The 19,013-nt window shown below is 32.0% G+C and overlaps 1 protein-coding gene across 1 annotated transcript; it reads left to right on the forward strand.

Moving 5' to 3' along the window:
- The first annotated feature begins 693 nt into the window (after positions 1-693).
- On the forward strand, positions 694-18,562 carry LOC133205447 (uncharacterized). Its single transcript, XM_061341268.1, has 22 exons — positions 694-784; positions 1,079-1,210; positions 1,862-1,975; positions 2,187-2,306; positions 4,548-4,661; positions 5,402-5,689; positions 5,819-6,037; positions 6,305-6,448; positions 7,256-7,375; positions 7,487-7,624; positions 7,718-7,837; positions 11,175-11,291; positions 11,466-11,597; positions 12,610-12,729; positions 13,003-13,128; positions 14,029-14,154; positions 14,354-14,473; positions 14,968-15,099; positions 15,246-15,371; positions 17,387-17,509; positions 17,880-18,014; positions 18,242-18,562. Exons 1-22 carry the CDS (start codon positions 700-702, stop codon positions 18,373-18,375), a joined length of 2,985 nt encoding a protein of 994 aa, XP_061197252.1. The 5' UTR covers positions 694-699; the 3' UTR covers positions 18,376-18,562.
- Positions 18,563-19,013: the final 451 nt, after the last annotated feature.

The raw sequence follows: 19,013 nt of genomic DNA on the forward strand, positions 1-19,013 counted from the left end.
TCTTACACTTTTAAAGAAAGGGTTAAGATATATGGGAATTAAGTGCATCCCGACTTCGCAAGGGGAAAAACTTGATTAAAATCAGAACGTCACAAGGTATCCCTTCATCAATTATAATTTTGGACATGTGCAAATATATAGGATAATACCTGGTTAATTGATTACAGACGTGGTGGGGAATCGTATATAGACCGTGTTTAGTATTGACCAAGTCTAAAGAGCTACCACTTAAGGGGGTAACAGCTGGGAGGGTGACGAGTAAAGAAATGTGAATTTATCAATCGATGAAATATGATAAAAAGATGCCATAAACACTGGAGTGCAGGATTTCATTAATTTTGGGTGTCGTTTAAACACTGCACTTGAAAACACCAGCCTCTGGTTATTAAATTTATTTATAAGGTTAGTAATTGTTTTGTAGGTGATTATAGCTTTATATCATAAGAATATGAGTAGAACGTATTCATCGCTTATATGTAGAAATTAAAAGCATATTTCGAATATTAAGAAAAGAAGAACATTGATAGACGATCGATGATCTTTCACAAATTTTGATAAATGTTTAAATCACCATAAAACATTTATCATTAACATTTTTGTTGAGTTCTCATGTTTGTCTTATAAACCTGGATATACTAATTAATTAATTTATCTTCGTCTCAGAAAAGAGAAATGCAGTGATAAGAAAGGCTGGGTAATATGAATTTACTTCTATTGCTTCTGGTACTTGTCAGCTGGGACCAGTCGCTTGGAAGTAATCCTCTCAACATTTATGATGGACAAGGTAAAACAAACAATAATAAAAACCTAAAAATTAATCAAAGGAAGTTAATAAATGAAATTCCTATGTTTGAAGATGTACCTTCTTTTATTTTGTATTCATTATGCAAAACATGCCTTGATTCTACATGTGACGCAGGGGGCATGTTCATATACATATATACGCATGTATTTATGATACCTGATACAGAAATTGTGGAGTAAAATAAACACAATGGTTTTGTGTTAAGTGTGTACTTATCCTCATATGATCCATATACAGATGTACTTTTACAGGAATCTTTATGTACTTATGTAGGGAATTGTAAGCCTGTCTGTCCATGCTTGATGGATGGTATCAACTATGATCACGGAGATCAATGGACAAAGCGTGGACAACCATGTACAACATATGAATGTGTCAATGGTTTCTACAGGGCTATCAAAGAAGGTTCTCTCTTAACATCTGTCATTTCAACTATTTGCACTGAATCTTGATAATTTTAATAAAAATTACAAGTCAGTTATTTAATAGCCATTGTTAACATTATTAAGGGACCACTCAAATCGGGGTAGAGTGGGATGGAGTACTTTTCAGATTTTCGATGGAGTTGTGCAACGGAGATATTCCAGTCCTACTCTTATGAAATATTAAAATATTTTCAAATTCCTCTCTACACTACATGTATTTCATATCTATATATACAACACATGATGAAAATATTGTTTTATGTTCAAAAAAATGTTTTAAAAATTTGACTGCTTCGAAATTCTACCTTAATTGAGTTCTAAGTTCCTGATGAAAACTACATGTACAATTAGATGACTTTATATGAGGGCTTTTACATACCTATACATCGACTAAATAAATGTATTATGATATAAAATTCATACATATTTCTACACCTTTTTAAAAAATATTTATAAAGCATAAAAAAGTTACGAATTCCAGCAACCCAATATACTGCTACTAGAAAACACTCAGATGTAGGAAGGAACACATTATATAAGGTTCCACATTTTAATATATGTTTTATATTTTTTATTTTTATATATTTTGTATAATCATTTTATGTGTATAATGATGCTGTGTATTTATCAGGTTGTGATTATAAGGGAACATGCAAGAACTCGGGAACCACGTGGACGGAGCGCTGCTTTACTTATAGATGTAATACTACAGATGAAATTTCTCACTATTCTCTAGTGGAGGGAGGTAAGGCTAAAGTAGACATAGGAGTAAAGTGAACATAATAATTGCTTTAAAAAGTAATTGTGCGTAATCAACCTTGTCAATTAATTCATTTTTCTGACATTACATGAACAAAACAATTTTCATCATACAAAATTATTCTGTGCTATCTTATGCATTTCTTTTGTAAACAATATCATCAGTTCATGAATCAATTTAAATTAAATTTTCTCAGGTTGTTTAGACTCGAATGGTAACTGTCGAGCCGTTGGGGAAAGGTTTTCTCAAAATTGTGATACGGTTGAGTGCCAAATAGTGAATGGTTCCTGCTTCCATTTGGTTACGCTAACAAAGGGTAAATATTCTAAAAACTTGATAACATATATGGTTTTACTTTAATGTTGAATACTACCTTTACGTATATATAAAGTGATTAACCAGAGCGTGTATCATTCAAGCATAAATCGTTTTCTGATTATGACCTAACAGCTCTCTTGACAGCAAGTATGTAATCAGTATATAATGAACATACTGACCTCAGCCAATAAAAATAGGTAGCAACTGTTCCTTCGCGAAGCGCTCGGCACTTTGAGTTGAAAGTTGCAGGTCTTTCGGATGAGTCCTTAAAAAACCGAGGCCCCTTGACGAGGCAAGTGTTGACACAATAAAGATCCCTCACTGTGCAATTGTCTTGAGTGCCAAGTAAAGGTCTAATTTGAAGCCCTTCGCCGGTTTATGGTGACGTCTCTATATGAGTGACAATCTCTCGAATGCGAGAACAACATATTTACTTTTTCTCTGAGCTTTGAGTAGTACGAAAACTGCTTTTACTACTGTCAAGTACATCTATTCCGTAAATATTGAATATTTTTTTATATTAAGGGGTACCGACCCTCTGATAAGAGAAATAACTTTCCAAGTAAAAAATATGAATACTACTCATAGTTTTCATTGTCAGAGTTTTATTATCGAGACCTTGGAGTAGTCAATTCGATCAAACCTGACATATGATGGAAACATAAGCTTCTATTTCCTTTGCTTATACTTTTCAAATTGTTTTATTATATTTAACAAAAAACATTTAAATTCAGTAATAAAAGCTTTATAAATTGAATAAGTTCTATCTTTTTAAGAACCATTTTAAAAATGGTTAAATGTTTCAAGTACCAAATGTAGAATTTTTATTAGTATTACATTTTTCCCCAATGAAAAAAAATATTTATAAGAAAGATAACTCTTGCTAAGAGATGAATTTTTTTCTTACAACTACATACAACATTGTGATATTATGACTTAGGAAGCAGCGCTTTATTACTTTTTCTAATATGAATTTAATAGGTGTGATACTAATTATTATTTTCATATACACCTCATATTTTTAATTTTATATTGTGATACTAAATCATTACTCTTTCTATCCTCTGTGTTAAAATTTCTTCATATCATGATCCGACATAAAAATCATTTCTGAAAAAATAAGCAGCGCTTCATGCCTCATACTGTTTTCCATTTGAAGCTGATGCTATAGCTCTTGATGAAAATCAATGTTGGGAAGTTTAAAAAAACTTTGTGAAATTTAGGTAGAGGGTCATTAGTCCTTAAGCACGTGAAATATGTCGATCTATGAATATATACCAATATAGACACTATACACATGTTAAAGCGGAAAAAGTGGTACTGTACGAAACTCAGGCCGCCTCCCAGCCGATCGAGATATATATATATATATATATATATATATATATATATATATATATATATATATATATATATATATATATATATATATATATATATATATATATATATATATATATATATATATATATATATGATACAGTTGGAATAAAGAATAAAAAAGGAAAAGTCATAATACATGTTTTAAAAATAAAATTGTCTTTCATAAATCTGTATATAGAATCAAATAAAGTCATAGGAATAAAGCTTGTAATTTCGGCATAACTTTACTCAGTAAAATGCTTAAAGCTACAATATATGTCGTGTATACACAGAAACTTTATTGTAAACATTTACTGTTTTGCATGTATTATGCATTTTTTATCGTTCGAAATATTATATTAATCGTTTTAAAATCATATATGATAAGCATTTCCTTTTAAATCAGCTTCGTACCAAGAAAACCTGATCTATATTGATTCACTAGATATTGACTTTCTTGATTTGTGGTTATTTGGCCGTGTTTCTAACAATCATTCCAATTCAAGATGACAAACTATACATTTGTTTTCTATCTAAGAATAGAGGTCATTGTACGATGAGTTGTGCGTCTTCATGTAGACCTTTTCACAATTTTTCTATCCATAAATAAAAATCTGCTTGAGTAGTCATTCATAGCCATTCTTTAATGATACAGTGAAAATTTATCAAAAAAGCAGCACGATTAACAACGACTTGAAGAGATTGTGAGCAACACAAACTGTGAGTCGAGAGATTGGTCACAGTCATCCAATTTAATATGACAGCAGTACAATTGTGCTCCAGTCTCTGTACCCCTGTTGGTGATATTTACCACTTTCTGTTGTTGCAGCATAAGTTGAAGTTTTCTAAGGGTCATTGAACTACTTTCCTTTAACAGGATGCACGTTTGAGGGAGAGTGCAGGTCACTAAACTCTTTCTGGCATGACGGCTGTTCTGTATACCAGTGTACTCAAGCCTCGAACAGTGTGACATATCAGAAATTGACCAATGGTGAGCAGAAAGAAGTACATATGAGCGCACTAATTTATGATCTTTTGTTTAATTCCCATATATTTATAAACAGTCGCTACAATTATGTTTGTGTAAAAAGAAATGTATAAAATAACAAAACAGAAAAGTTAATAAAGATTGTTTAGAAATAACACTTTAGTTTCACAAAATAATAATCTGCATTCTGACTCTACACTGACTTAAAAAAATCTTATTGAATTCTGCTCTGTTTATTTTATGTACATCTCTCACACACCCCTGTATGCAGAGACGAATCTTTTCTGTAACATTCTTATCTTTGCTTACTCATTATAATCTGAAGTAAAAAATTATTTTGCAAGCCATTGGTTTGAAATGACCAGAGTGGAAAACCTAAGAAAGTAATTCTTTGAGGGAGTAGAACATAGTAATCCTTATTAGGGAGTAGTACAATGTAATCTTTACTTATTCGAATTTCTTTGTTACAGTGTTATTAGCTAAACATCAACTGCCCTCAATCCACCACCAAAAGAGGTGGCCTTAATTTAGCACATTAACATTATCCTAATTAATCATGCATTTTATAGTTACCTGTCCATCTTTTTCATCTCCGTAATACCATTTCATTTCATTGTAGCTGAAATAAAATATTATAGTAACAAGAACAGATTAACAACAACCATTGTGATACATCTTTTCATTTAAAAAAATCTAAATATCAAAAAATACAACCTGAAAACAAGTCTAGACGTATTTGGTAGAGGTGATGTATTGGCCAAAGGGATCATACGGTTTGTTGATGCCAGAGGAGGGTTGTCCTAATGATATTCGGCCATCCTGGAGCAATGGTAGCCGCCTTCACTACAGTAACGGTAAATCTGTGCCTTCTTTCTCCTTCCATTTGTATGGTAACTACTCAAGGATCTCTTTTGAACACTACTTCTGCATTCATGATGAGGAAGTTGACCCGTTCCAGCTGCCTCGTTATCAAACCTACTGGGATGCTGGGAACTATTGCATATTCCGGAAGTTGGGCCAGTGTCCAAGCGGTATGGACTTTCTAACATATTTTTTTAAAATTCTATGTTGGAACTTAAGGGAGTAACAATAGTGCATAATCAAAAATGTCAGAGAAATACCAATTATTCGTCAATGATTAAATGCTTTTGACCTTTTAGGATTTCGAGAGGGCTTTGTTGGAATGGATGATCTTAATGGTTTAGAATTTATGCAAACCGTGAATGGGTCTGTCCCTGATGGAATCTATGATAAGGATACAGGGTTTTTCTTTTGTTGCCGATCTGACGGAGACATAGAAATACCCATCATTCTACCCAAAAATGAACCGTTCGTCTTGTTTATGGCTAATGGTAGCACGGATTGTCAGTCAGTTAGAGGTAAGCTTTTAACTGTACTATATACTCAAATAATGGTGATATGATAAATCAAATTTCGATGAGAAGAAATATTTTTTCCAAGTTCTGAAATTGTAATTGAATATATTGCACTAAATGCAAGCCTTATAGTAAAGTTAATTTGATGCACATATGTTTGATAGTGTTTGCATTAATTGTAATGGATCATTTTACCTTTTTAATAAATTTCACTTGGGTAAAGAGTGGAATGAATATAAAACTGGTTCATGGGTCTTTTTTAACTTGTAGGTATGCGACACAGTCTCGAGTTTTTCCTGTTTGATGACGAAAATGTTAATACTACACTCTACCAGAATGGCTCACTACCAGAGGTTAAACGTGGAACAAATAACACCGTCATCTACTTCTGTTACTACAAGCCTATAACTTGTGGTATGGTTATTAGGCTTTTGATAAAATTCCTTTTTAGCATTATGAGAGAGTGTGAGCTTTGAGAGTTACATTCAACATAAGTTAATTTTTCTTCTAAAGTATCAAGTTATCTTGTACGGTATATTCAAATCTTAATATGTTTTCCTATCTATATTAAGTGTGTTATAATCCTCGGTCTAATATCTTAAGTTTTATAATAATAGGCTCTGGAGTGGTGTCATGTTGTAAATTTTGAATATACCGGGTGGCAGGAAATACAAAATTTACAAGACAACTTGTCATGTTGTAAATTTTGTATTTTTTCCCGGTATATTCAAAATTTACAACATGACAGTGGTATGGTTCATAACTTTTGTTTATTTCATTAGAGAAAAATACTTGGTAGGCATTTGTATTTTAATTTTCTTTTTAGTCAATGTAATTGTGATTCTCAAATAAAATCAAAGTTCAAAAACTCAGATCTCCTGTGAGAAGGGAAATTAAGTGAATAAGAATGCAGTTTGGCGACGTCAATAATCTAGCCATATGTTATGTGTTCTGAGCATGAGAAACAGCATTGTTTTAAAAATGAAAAGAACCTGAAAAGGTTCTATCTGACTTTAAGTGTGGGCGTCTAGCTAGTTTTATCTTTTCGACAAAAAAAAAGGTTTCACTTTTAAATATTGGAGGTTTTTCTATGGGGTAATAAATATTTATGATATCTTTTTTAAACTAAAATATGAAGCAGATTTTTTTCTATCATCAAATAAGCTTTTAAAGGAATAAAAAGGAAAATACCCCAGTAGTTATTTTTATGAAACATTTTAGGATGTGAAGATGAAAGTGGAAATATGATAAAACTAGGAGAAAAGGTGAAGAAGAATTGTGTATGGTACCTCTGCAAATCATATCAAAAGAACATGCGATACTTAGAGGTCTTAAAGGGAGGTAATTAAAGTTTATAAAATCTAATAAAGAAATCAATGTTCAATACAACGAGGGTATATGTAATTCGTACTAGTGTTTTGACAAAATGTATGCTTCACTTTTAAAATACAGGTTGTACATGGAACAATAGATGTGTACCTGAAAACACTATTTGGACAGAGAATAAAGGCAGCATGTGTATACAGTATACGTGTACAAAACAAAATGGTGGATCTTATCCGGAGTACTTTGTTAAGAAGCTACATCAAGGTAGGAATCTTCATTGAATCACAGGGAATATAAAATATGACAACAATGATTGTAATTTTGTAAAAAAAAAATATCTCCTATTTACTTGACAAGGTTGTATAGATGGCAAAAAGTGTAGAGGACTAGGATTCAGCAAGAGGCGAGGTTGTTATGAATTACAATGCCGAGTTCACCCTCAAGTCCAAAGACCTTATTACAAGCTTGTCCGTGCAGGTATATCATAGTCAAATCATACAATCTTGGTTTTGATTTTGGTCCCAGTTAATTATGTTTGGCTTACAACTTGCAGTGTTTCTCCCTGTGGTTAAATTACAATAAACGTTAAAATATATGATATTTAGACAAATAATTCATATGGTAAGGGTAGGGATACGTGTAATTTTGAGATCGCAATAGTCGAGATAGCATCATTTTTTTTCTTTTATTTTATTTTATAGTCATTTTAATTACTAAAAAACATGCAAAAATTTTATAGCATACGTAGTTATATTAAAAGAAAATCTTATACTGATAAACCAATTAAAGGACAGTGGTTAAATATAAAGGTTTTCCCTCTAAGGATTAACAGCATTAGATAAATTGAAGAACAGACAAACACTCGCTGCACTTTTGAACATTTAAATTGAATTATAATGTCCATGATGTTGTTACATTCTATGGGCTGTAAACAAAGTGAGTTTACTATTATTGAAAAGAAAAAGGTCTCGAGATAGAATTGCCATTGAATTATTAAATTGTATTTCATTTAGAATACAAATTAATCTTTGCTTTATTTGTAACTTTAAAAATACTTGGCATGCAAACTATATTTTCGATTATGCCAAAGTTATGATGGTTTTGATAATTTAAAAAAAAATCAGAATTTCATATCTTGGGTAAAAAAGACAAAATTAGTTGATTAAAATGTAGTTTGGCGATGTTGAAAACTAGCTATGGAATTAAAGCATTGTCTGATTTTAGACTGAACACCGTTTACTGCAATAAAGTCTAATTTAAATAATATTCAAATAAAATTTGCATGATTGCTCAGCAGGTTTCGTCTTTTCTTTACAAGGACGCAAGGAGTGCTCAGCGCTTTCATAAAACCTTTTTACCAGCATATTTCTGTAAAGTTCTGTGTGTGTTGAAATTACAAAGAATTCCTTGAAGACGTCAATATCAGAAGTGTTTATACCATTTTTTTTTTTTTACCAAATTTGGAGATGGGCTAACATAGCATGCAGAAAGCCTATAGCTTCAGATATATAAAAATCATGCTCAGTTTGTGAATTTAGTATTTAGAGTTAAGTTCTCATTATTGAAATTTATGAAATTATGATAAACAAAACTTTTCTGAGGAAAATCTTCTCGGTAAAATTCTTTCATTAGAAAAATAAAGTGGTATTCGTGGGGTTCGAACCCTAGCAATAAAAATCCTGAGTGTCATTTTCTTTCGAGACTAGCGCGCTAACCACTAGACTACACAAGGCCTGATGAATATTGGCATTTAAATCATGTTTGTGATATAATCCTTGACTTAATGGACTTAAGTATTTCTCGAAAAGATGAGAATGTTATGTCATAAAAGTATATTTTTAAGGTTTAGTGGGTCTTTGTTCCATATTTTTGATAACCAAAATATATATATTTTTATGCAAACTTAGAGGATTAACTTTCAAAAAAATGGAGCGAAGACCCACTCATATCGAAAATTAGAGTTATAGTATGAGAAAATGACTCTTTTTGCTTTCTTAAGTGTGCGTATAATACTTCATAAACAAATATTTTCAATCTTTGTGAGATTTTTGCAAATTGTAGAGATTTTACATAAGGAATAATTTAATGTTAGATGAAATATCAAGGAAAATTTTGATATAATTGAGATTTAATTTTTCACCTTCATGATTGTCATACTATGGGCTTATAGCTCGTCATGTTCACCCATCTTCTTACGCAAAATTACAGACGTTGCCTTTGAGTCATGAAACAGACTTAAACTTTTGTAAGAATTTGAACATTCAAGATTAAAATTCTATTAAAACTTTAACCCTTCCCTGTTAAGCTATCAAAAAATATTTAAAAAAAAAAAAAAAAACCTAGGGCCTAACAATTGGTATAAAACACGTCAGCCAAAAGTAAGACCCAATGATAGGTTATATTTGCTAACTAGGTCATTATAATGACCATAGAATTTACGAAAAGCTGACTTAAAATTAGGTTGTTAAATTCCCTATAACCTCAACTTATCTGTCAGTAGCCTACCTCGGTTAAAAATTGATCGTTGAGAAAAGTAAACACCATACAAGTGATAACGGAATATTACTACATAAATAAGGAAAGTTGACGATGAAAAAGCTGAAATCATCTCGTTTGTCATACAATTTACTTGTTAGTTGGCCCTTATCGTATAGTCAGTAAAACATCCAAATATGAAACTGACGTGGCAAACTCTGTGGTGTCTTTTATTTCAAGTTCAGTGGGATAAATAGAGTCGACATGTGAATGGAAGTAACTACTGTTAATTGATAAAACGTCGTCACTATATCTTAATGGCTTTCTTCTTCTTATGTAGAAGTTTTTGAACAAATTCAGCTTCATAGGAATATAAAACAGGTCGGTTAATAAGGGAGTAAATTAATGTCCACTGGAATTCCAGCAGTTTGTTGGAAGACCTGGTGTCCAAAGACTAATTTAATGTTGTTAATGAGGAACTCCAGAATACTTCTAATATCAACTTCAGAGTACTTGTGTGTAGATTTTTAAAAAAAAAGTAATTTTGTTGATGACTAATCACAAGTTATGAAAATTTTTCAGTTGCATTTTTATTGAAGAAGCAGTTGTCTTTGATATCAAGAGCCGAATTTTTAATTTATCGTGAGGAATGGATTGTATAAAGTGTAGAAAAAACGTACGTTTGCCAAAGAAAGTATTGAAATTTTTGTACGATTTTGTAATAATGGCATAAACTATGTGCCAAAATTTGTGTAGATGTATGTAAAAAATGGCACAAAATGGTATATCAGTCCATACATCAATTTTTTATGTTATATATCCTTAAAAAGAGTTTGTAGATATATATATGTCTTTTATCCAAGCTGTAGTTTCGTCAGAAAGAATGTTATTCGTATAAAAAGCGACAAAATATATTTCATACAAGATAAATTGTAAAGATCAAATGAGGTGGATATTCCAAGCTGTTAACTGGTCAATGGGTTCAAAACATATCTATTAATTCTTACCTTATAATGTAAATAAAAATGCCTAGGATTAGTAAAATATCAAAGTACTAGGTATATCGCACAATAGAAACTACTGTTTTTTGAAACAATTGAGTTCTGTTTTCTTTCATATCTGATTGTATTGTCCTTTCGAATTCTGACACATTTTATTTTATCAAATAAATTCTGCAATATGACTACCTTTTCCCCATAATTAGGTTTAAGGCGCGACAGGATAGTATACAAATCAGTATTTCAGTGACGAAAAGCAACAATTTGGTAATCATAGTAAAAAATAATTGTTACACCGACATTATACACAGACTAATTACGTGATTAATTATGTTGCATAGGTTGCAGTGACGGTATGGGTGGATGTTTAGCTATCAACACCACGAAGACAATAAACTGTATAACATACCGCTGTGAGAGACACTCATCAAATTGTGGTCTAGATTTCTACAAAGGAGGTATTATGATTGCAAATTCACACCTACAGGCACTTGAATATAGGTTTTCAGGAACACTTTCTCTGACTTATACACTCCTACATAATTATGTGATCTTTTCTAAAACATAAGAATGACAATGATTTTCTTCAGAAGATCAAACTTACTACAATTTGAAAGGAACTATTTCTTTAGGGTGTAATGAAGGAGGAGAGTGTCATGACGTAAACAACACGTGGACAAGCAAAAACTGTCACGTGATGAAATGCAGTATGGAGGCTGCCCAGAAGGAAAATGTGAAAATAAGAACGAAAATAAAGACATATGGTACTGTCTAACTTATTTTTATTAATTTATTTCTGATTACTAAATATTAGGGATGTCAACGAGTACCCGGTTAACCGGGTACTCGATCGAACGTCCGAGTATCGAATACTAAAAATGGTACTCGGTTACTCGGATGTGTATTTTTTCTTATATCAAAGTATATATTTTTATCAAAAACTTATCAAAAAATAACTTAAATATGCATACGGTAAATAGCGCGTCGTGGCTGTGTATATATACAGTAATTAGTGACCAATCACCTGGTACACGGCTGTTCTCACCTATTGTGGTCCTTAATTTTTGAATGGCTTCAATGATTGTTTTCATTGTACATCGTTTAAGTATGGTCTTTTATCTTCAAATCATTTTAAAATCATTTGGTTAATATACGGCAGCGAAATTGGACATGCATAGAAATGCCGCTACCCACTTCAAAAGTGAAGAAATATTTAGAAATAACTAAAGATTAAAAAAAAAGTTGAAAGTCTGTTTGCGTAGTAGGATTAGTGCATACCGTGGAAATATCCAACATATGAAAAAAATATTAGACTAGCGATCCTAACAACCTCTGTTCCTTCTCTCGCTAGCCTTCTATCACATAAACCTGCTTATAACAGCTTGTCTTCCTTTTGCGTTGGTCAAATAGATCCTAAACAAGAACTGTAAACCATTTGTAATTTTTGATGTATTAATTGTGTCTTTTGTGTTCATTTGATAAATAAATTTAGTACCATAAATCATTTCCGTTGGAATCTATGTTTATATGCATTTATAAACGTGATAAAAACAGCTTTGGGGTTTAACTTGGCTCAAGAAAATTAAAGTATTTTCATTTTTACCGAGTACCCGGGTACTCGATCGGAAAAACGTCCGAGTAACCGATTATCAAAAATTGACCGATCTGACATCCCTACTAAATATTGAAGCATTAAATGTAAAACTGTGATCTGTCCTAATTTAATGTATCTACCATTAATTTTACTTCTAATCTTAAGTACAAAAAATGCTTCAGCTTGCAAGTTGAACGGAAAATGTTACAAGGAAGGAGAGATGATGAGTGCACAATGTTTAAAAAGACAATGTAAAGTTGACAGGGACCATAATACTGTCACAATGGACGTCATACACGCAGGTAACTCTCTCTCTCTCTCTTTAAAAATAAAATAAATGTTTTCGAAGATCCAGTCTTCAAAACCATAAACTGAGAAGACTTTTATTGAAATTTGAATCTTGAATATCTTGATTTTTATTCTCATGTGTTTTTTTTAAATACAGGTCTATATTTGATATTTAAATAAAATATATGATTAAATTTTGTTTCATTATCAAAGTTACGTCAGGAGTTATTTTAATTTATAAAATTTTGACCCGTCTTGAGACCTGATTACTAACAATCTGTTTTCAGACTGCAGGGTGAACGGATTGTGTATACCTGTCAATTCTACATACAGAGATGGATGTTCTGTCAAACGGTGTTATTGGCGAAAAAACGGAGACGTCCATAGCTCAGGAAGTGATGTCGTCACGTTTGGTAATTCATACCTTCCTCTGTTTTCTTATCTTTTCACTATAGAATGAAACAACATAAAATAACATCACAATATTGAGAAAATTAATAAAAACGATGAATTGAAACATTTTGTTAAATTAATTCCATTTTGAAAGGTTGAGAAAGTTCCTTAGCCTTATATCAGAAGTCCTTTCTAGATGTATACTACCATAAATAAACGGTTAAGACCTACAGTAGTTGGCCATAATTTAGTTCCCAAAATGGCGGATGTTGTTAAATGTTGATCTAGCCTGTTGTAATGTAAAACTTAAATAGCATGCAAAAAAAACACAGACTTACCTAAAATTACTAGTATTTTGTTATATATCCTTTTGCTTTGATTACGGCTCTGATTCGCTTTGGAATACTTTGATATAGGCTTTTTATATAATGTTAAGGAAGTGATGCCCAGATTTCAGTCACTACTCTTTCAAGATCTGACTTGTTGTTAATAACTCCTTTTCTAGTTATAAAAGATATCGGAACCACAGGTTGATTGAACGCATTTAATTAAGACACATTAGTGGTATTTTAACTTATAACTGGCCATTAACTCTCTATGTGATGTTTGTATCTTACTGAATTCAATCTGTTCATAGTATTTCGATTTTGTGATACGAAATAAGAGACTCGCAGACCTTTTGTTTAAAAGTAACTCCTCCCAGACAGACAGACAGCTAGACAGACGGACGGACAGACAGACACCAAGCAGAATAAACCGTTTATTCTGCAGAAAATTAGTAGCACTAATTTCCTGCCATGCAACGTAGGCGATTCAAAAAAGAACTACGGGGAAAAAATGACTCTACCATGCAATATTATTAAACAGGCTTCAGGATATTTGAACCCATTCTTACCTTTATACGTGTTTTGGTTTTGCAGGGTGTAAGTGGAAGGACAGTTGTGTAAATGAGAGTGAGATAAGACAATATCAGTGTACTCACTACATCTGTCGTGTATCCCAGAGGGGACAATACAGGCGCGCAGAGATGGCCGTTTATAGTCAAGGTATTGAAACTTTCACACTGAATCAAAATAGCATTGTTTCTTGTTATGCAAGAGACCATTCTCGTTTTATTAACACCCACTTGCAAGACTTAAACAAAGTAAATGTATTTCGCTAAACTTATATCCATTGTTAATTTCTTTGATTGTATATTAAAATTATTAAGATCTGATAAACTGTATAATGAAATGAACGTGCTAGATTGCAGGGATCCACAAGGAAATTGCATAGCGGTAGGGAGCTATGGCGAGGGTCAAAATTGTAACAAAGTGAAGTGTGTCTCTACGACTGGTCAGTCGCGTCTGGAAAATGTAGCAACAGGTATGGGATCGTATAAATGATTAAGACACATATTTTGCAAATATTGAATACATGTTTATTTGATATGGGTAAAATCAATTTTAATGAGACTTCTTTGGAACGTATATAGTTTTGCAATTTTTGTCATTCTTTTCATGTGATACATTCAAAGTAAGTAAAATTACTTTGTATTTAACTCTTCCAGATGCATGTGACATGTCCGTCCTTAAAATGAACTTATGAACCCAATAAAAATGTATATGTTTCTCTTAATAAGAAGCACGACAAAATCCGGAATGTGGGGGTCCAAAGTTAAAACACCAAATAGTGCAAAATTGTTTTAATTGAAAGAATAAACGTTTTCCTATCAAACGCCCCACCCAAAACCCAATTTTGAGCTAGAAAAATATGTATAATTTTTTATCCCTTTTTAAAAAGAAAGATATCTCTGGATCTCTTCCACATGTAATCTCTGCCTTCAATGGATATTAATTAGGTAAATATAACTATTTCAGGGTGCTTAGATAGGGATAAATGTAGAGAGAACGGAGGCAATTGGACAAATCCGGAAAACTGCATTACTTACGGTTGTCGTATAAAAATCCAAAATGGTCGAACATACCCTAAAATACAAATTATAGGCGTTGGTAAGAATATATGCCAAATTTTTATTTAACTTTTAACATTGTATGATAAGTACATGTAAGTAATAATAACATTCTTCCTCTTAATCTGATACTCCAAGCGAAATGCTTCTTTATCTTGAGCTTTTTTTCATGTATTTTGCTTTTAGGATGTAAAGTAGGCGGTATTTGCTACAGTCCTGGGGAAAAATGGGACTCAGGTTGCCTGGAAAGACAATGTGTTGTCAATAGATCAAACAAAGGATTCTCCCGATCGGTAACAGCAAAATTAAGAGGTATAACCATAAAATTTACTCAAGGTATATTTTACACATCTGCATTTTAATGGCAATTTAAGTTTGGTTAAAATATTGTTAATAGATGTGAAAAATTGCTTTATCAACAAAATATTAAGTGATATCTTATTTTACAAGCCTATTGTGGGGTGTTTTTTTCTAAACACACTGTTAAAAACATGTTTCAGACACTAGAAAAGAAAAAACCAAGACGGTATAATTTGTAAAAATGGATACATCGAAACTAGTTCGAATATTTTTATTCAATAAGAATTGTAGATCTTTGTTTAAAAGTGACTCCTCCGAGACAGATGAATGGACTGACATCCACCAGACAGAGTGACCCCTGTGTGTTTCCCATGCAACACAGGCATCACAAACAGAACTTTCAATTGATAAAAAAAAATTGATCGGATAAACAGAGTAATCCATATAAAATCAGCAAAATGGCCTAACAATACGTAATAAAAACCTAACAATACGTAATAAAAACCTAACAATATGTAATAAAAACCTAACAATACGTAATAAAATCCTAACAATACATATTAAAAAAAATTTAAAATACGTAATAAAAACTTAACAATACGTAATAAAAACTTCAGTCAACAATCGACCCAAGGCCAGGTTGTATTTGCAAACAAGGTCATTGTAACGACAGTAGAATTTGCGAAATGTTTACTAGTAATTTAAACGTGATTGTTGATACTCTTGTAACCTCAACTTATTTTTGAGTAGCTTTCATCATCTCAGAATTTGATCATACGCAGAACATGCTCTTGTACATGTATATCAAATCAACTGGAAGACGAACACCATATGATGATTACTGTAAAATGCTACGTAAATAAGGCCTCAGTCACACCGTGTCGCTAAAGGAGGTCAAATGGATTGCAAAATTTTTAATTTGTTTGTCTCCTTTTGCATACCTTTCTTGTCCGTTTGATGAATACGTACAGTGTCTGGAGTGGCCCGGTGAAGTTAAAAAACAATGTTGTGGTTTTGCAGATGCAAGTGGAATGGCAGATGTATAAAAGATAGTGAAATTTTTTAAACGTTTTCAAAACTTGGAAGAAACCCAACTTGACTAAGTTGTCCATTTAAAGTACGGTAGGTCCGTTTAAAGTATAGTACAGTGCGTTTGCGTTTAGTACAGAATCCATGCACTTCTTTTCCTGTGCTTGACCGGTTGCTTTCGTTGATATCCGTTTGACCTGAGCTTTGCCGGTCCTGAAACGGATAAAACTGGTCTTACTCTGGACACCTATCGTTAGTCTAACATTTAAAAAGAGACTCGAGGGATGACTTTCATCAACGTTTTACGCATCCGTTTGACGACAGCGCAATCCGGTAAGGTCGAGGTAAAGTCGAGGTCATTACGTTTATCACAAATTCTTCTTTTACATTAGCATTCACATATTAAGATATGTCGGGAAAGTTTACCCATTAACAATATTTATTCTTGTATTGATATGTTGATTCTATATATCCCATTAAACACAAAATAAAAGACACCACTGGGTTTGAAACATCTGTGTCATATTTGGTTTTTTGCTATAGAGAGACAATGCTGGCAAACTAACAACTTGGGGGTTTTGAATAAATATGCTTCATAAGACTACAAAAAACAGGTTAGCTTTTAAAGCGGCACAATTATTTTATATGTAACAATGAGAATTCCGGCAGATGGAAGACCTGGACTCCAAAGACTACATAGATAAATGTGTCTCTTCTTTACTTTGTCGGGAAGAATGCCTTATGAAGTGTTGAGAAGCCATACGCTTGGATGCTATTGAATCTTCTAAAAGTTCTTTGGATTTTTTTTTTTAGTTTCCACATTTGATTAACACTACTTCTCGAATATGTTGCTATAAAGCGATAATCATACGAGCGTAAATATTAAACTTTCTAACTTTCAACAGGCTCCATGAACTTTCTGATGCAAAGTACATTTAACCAAAGGTATTTTACGTATAAAAGTTGTTTTTTGCTTTTTCATATGTCTCATCTTTCAGGCTGTAATGTAAACGGCAAATGCCTTGAGGTTGGGTTCAAAGAGATGAGAAACAAATGTTTAAATTATGGTTGCACCCTGGACAAAAAATCAAATCGCCCTGTTTACAGCCTGCTTAAAGGAGGTGAGATACGATGTTTCTTTTCAATGCAGGAACATTATACCCTAGCCAGAACACTCCTGTTATGTTATAAACATGTCATTGTATTTCCTCAATTCATGATAGTAAAATTGTTGCCATAAGTTTAAAAAAAATAATAAAACATATCGAAGACTAAGAAAACACTGTCTAAAAATTGATTCATTATAGTACTTATTCAAGACAAAGACACATTGCTAGACTTAAAAAATACATGAAGCAGTCATTATGGTATAAACATATTTTCATAACCATCATAAATTTTCAGTAAAACTTTACTACCTACAAATCAATAGACTTAAAACTATTAAAATGTGGAAAAGTAGATACACTGCCTTATAATGTACCATTCCAGCCTGCAAAGATCTAGATGGAAACTGTCGAGACATCGAGGAAGAGTGGGATCACCTATATAAACCTCATAAAATTTGTCTTCGTCTAAAGTGTGTGTATTCAAACGGGATTTATAGAACATCTACACTTAAAATACGTAAGTTAATGCCAGATCTATAATTGACCATTAAACATTTTTCAAAAAATCAGTTTATAGTGTTTAATAAATTAATTTATAGTATTTATTTCTAAAAGAAAATAATGTTGGATGAATGCTCTGATGGACAGAAATATTGTGAGAAACTTAATTCACAATCAAAAGTGATCAACATTAATAACAATTAATAAAGCTTGACATTAGATATCTTTTTTTTTCTTTTACAGTGTGTAAAGATAAAAATGACAATTGCAGGCAGCAAGGGGAGAGCGGATTTCCGGCTATGATCGGAGGACGAGAGTACAAAAACTGTCAATGTAAAGCCTACGGACGTCAGTCAAGAATGTCGTGTTCTCCGTAGGTGTTCGAGACATGCTTGGATTGCCGAGCCCAAATCTCTCACCAGAGGGCGTTTTGCTAAGCTCCACAATACCTCTGTTATCCAAAGCATTTGAATAATCTTGTAAACTAGGCAAATATTCTTTTCCTAGATATTCGAAAAAGAAAAAAAAATGTCCCTTTATCAATTTTTACTTTGCTTTTTCTAATATATATATATATATATATATATATATATATATATATATATATATATATATATATATATATATATATATATATATATATATATATATATATATATATATATATAAAGTTGTATTAGTTTTAGGGATGGCAATTTGAAACCGGTTAACCGATTACTCGGTCGGAACGAAAATCTGTAATCGGTTAGTCTGAAAAAAAAAATGTAAATTTGAACGCAGTTTTCTTAAAATTTATTATTTAATTTTTTTTTTCTTCACAAACGGTAATAATTTAGCGTTTTCACATATCGATTTAAGCTGATTTGGAGGTAATTATGGCTCTCTTGATTGAGATCGCATGGGTAATTGGTCAGTTTGTGAAGTGTTAATTACAGTTAAACAACTTGTCGGTGCCCTGACTGTCCTGTAATTCTTTAATGAAATTAATTAAATCAGAGTTGAGAACTGTGAACTA

Source organism: Saccostrea echinata, unplaced genomic scaffold (assembly GCF_033153115.1).
Source record: "Saccostrea echinata isolate AGI-Se365-2 ecotype Australia unplaced genomic scaffold, CSIRO_AGI_Sech_v1 ptg000054l, whole genome shotgun sequence".
NCBI classification, from domain to species: Eukaryota; Metazoa; Mollusca; class Bivalvia; order Ostreida; family Ostreidae; genus Saccostrea; species Saccostrea echinata.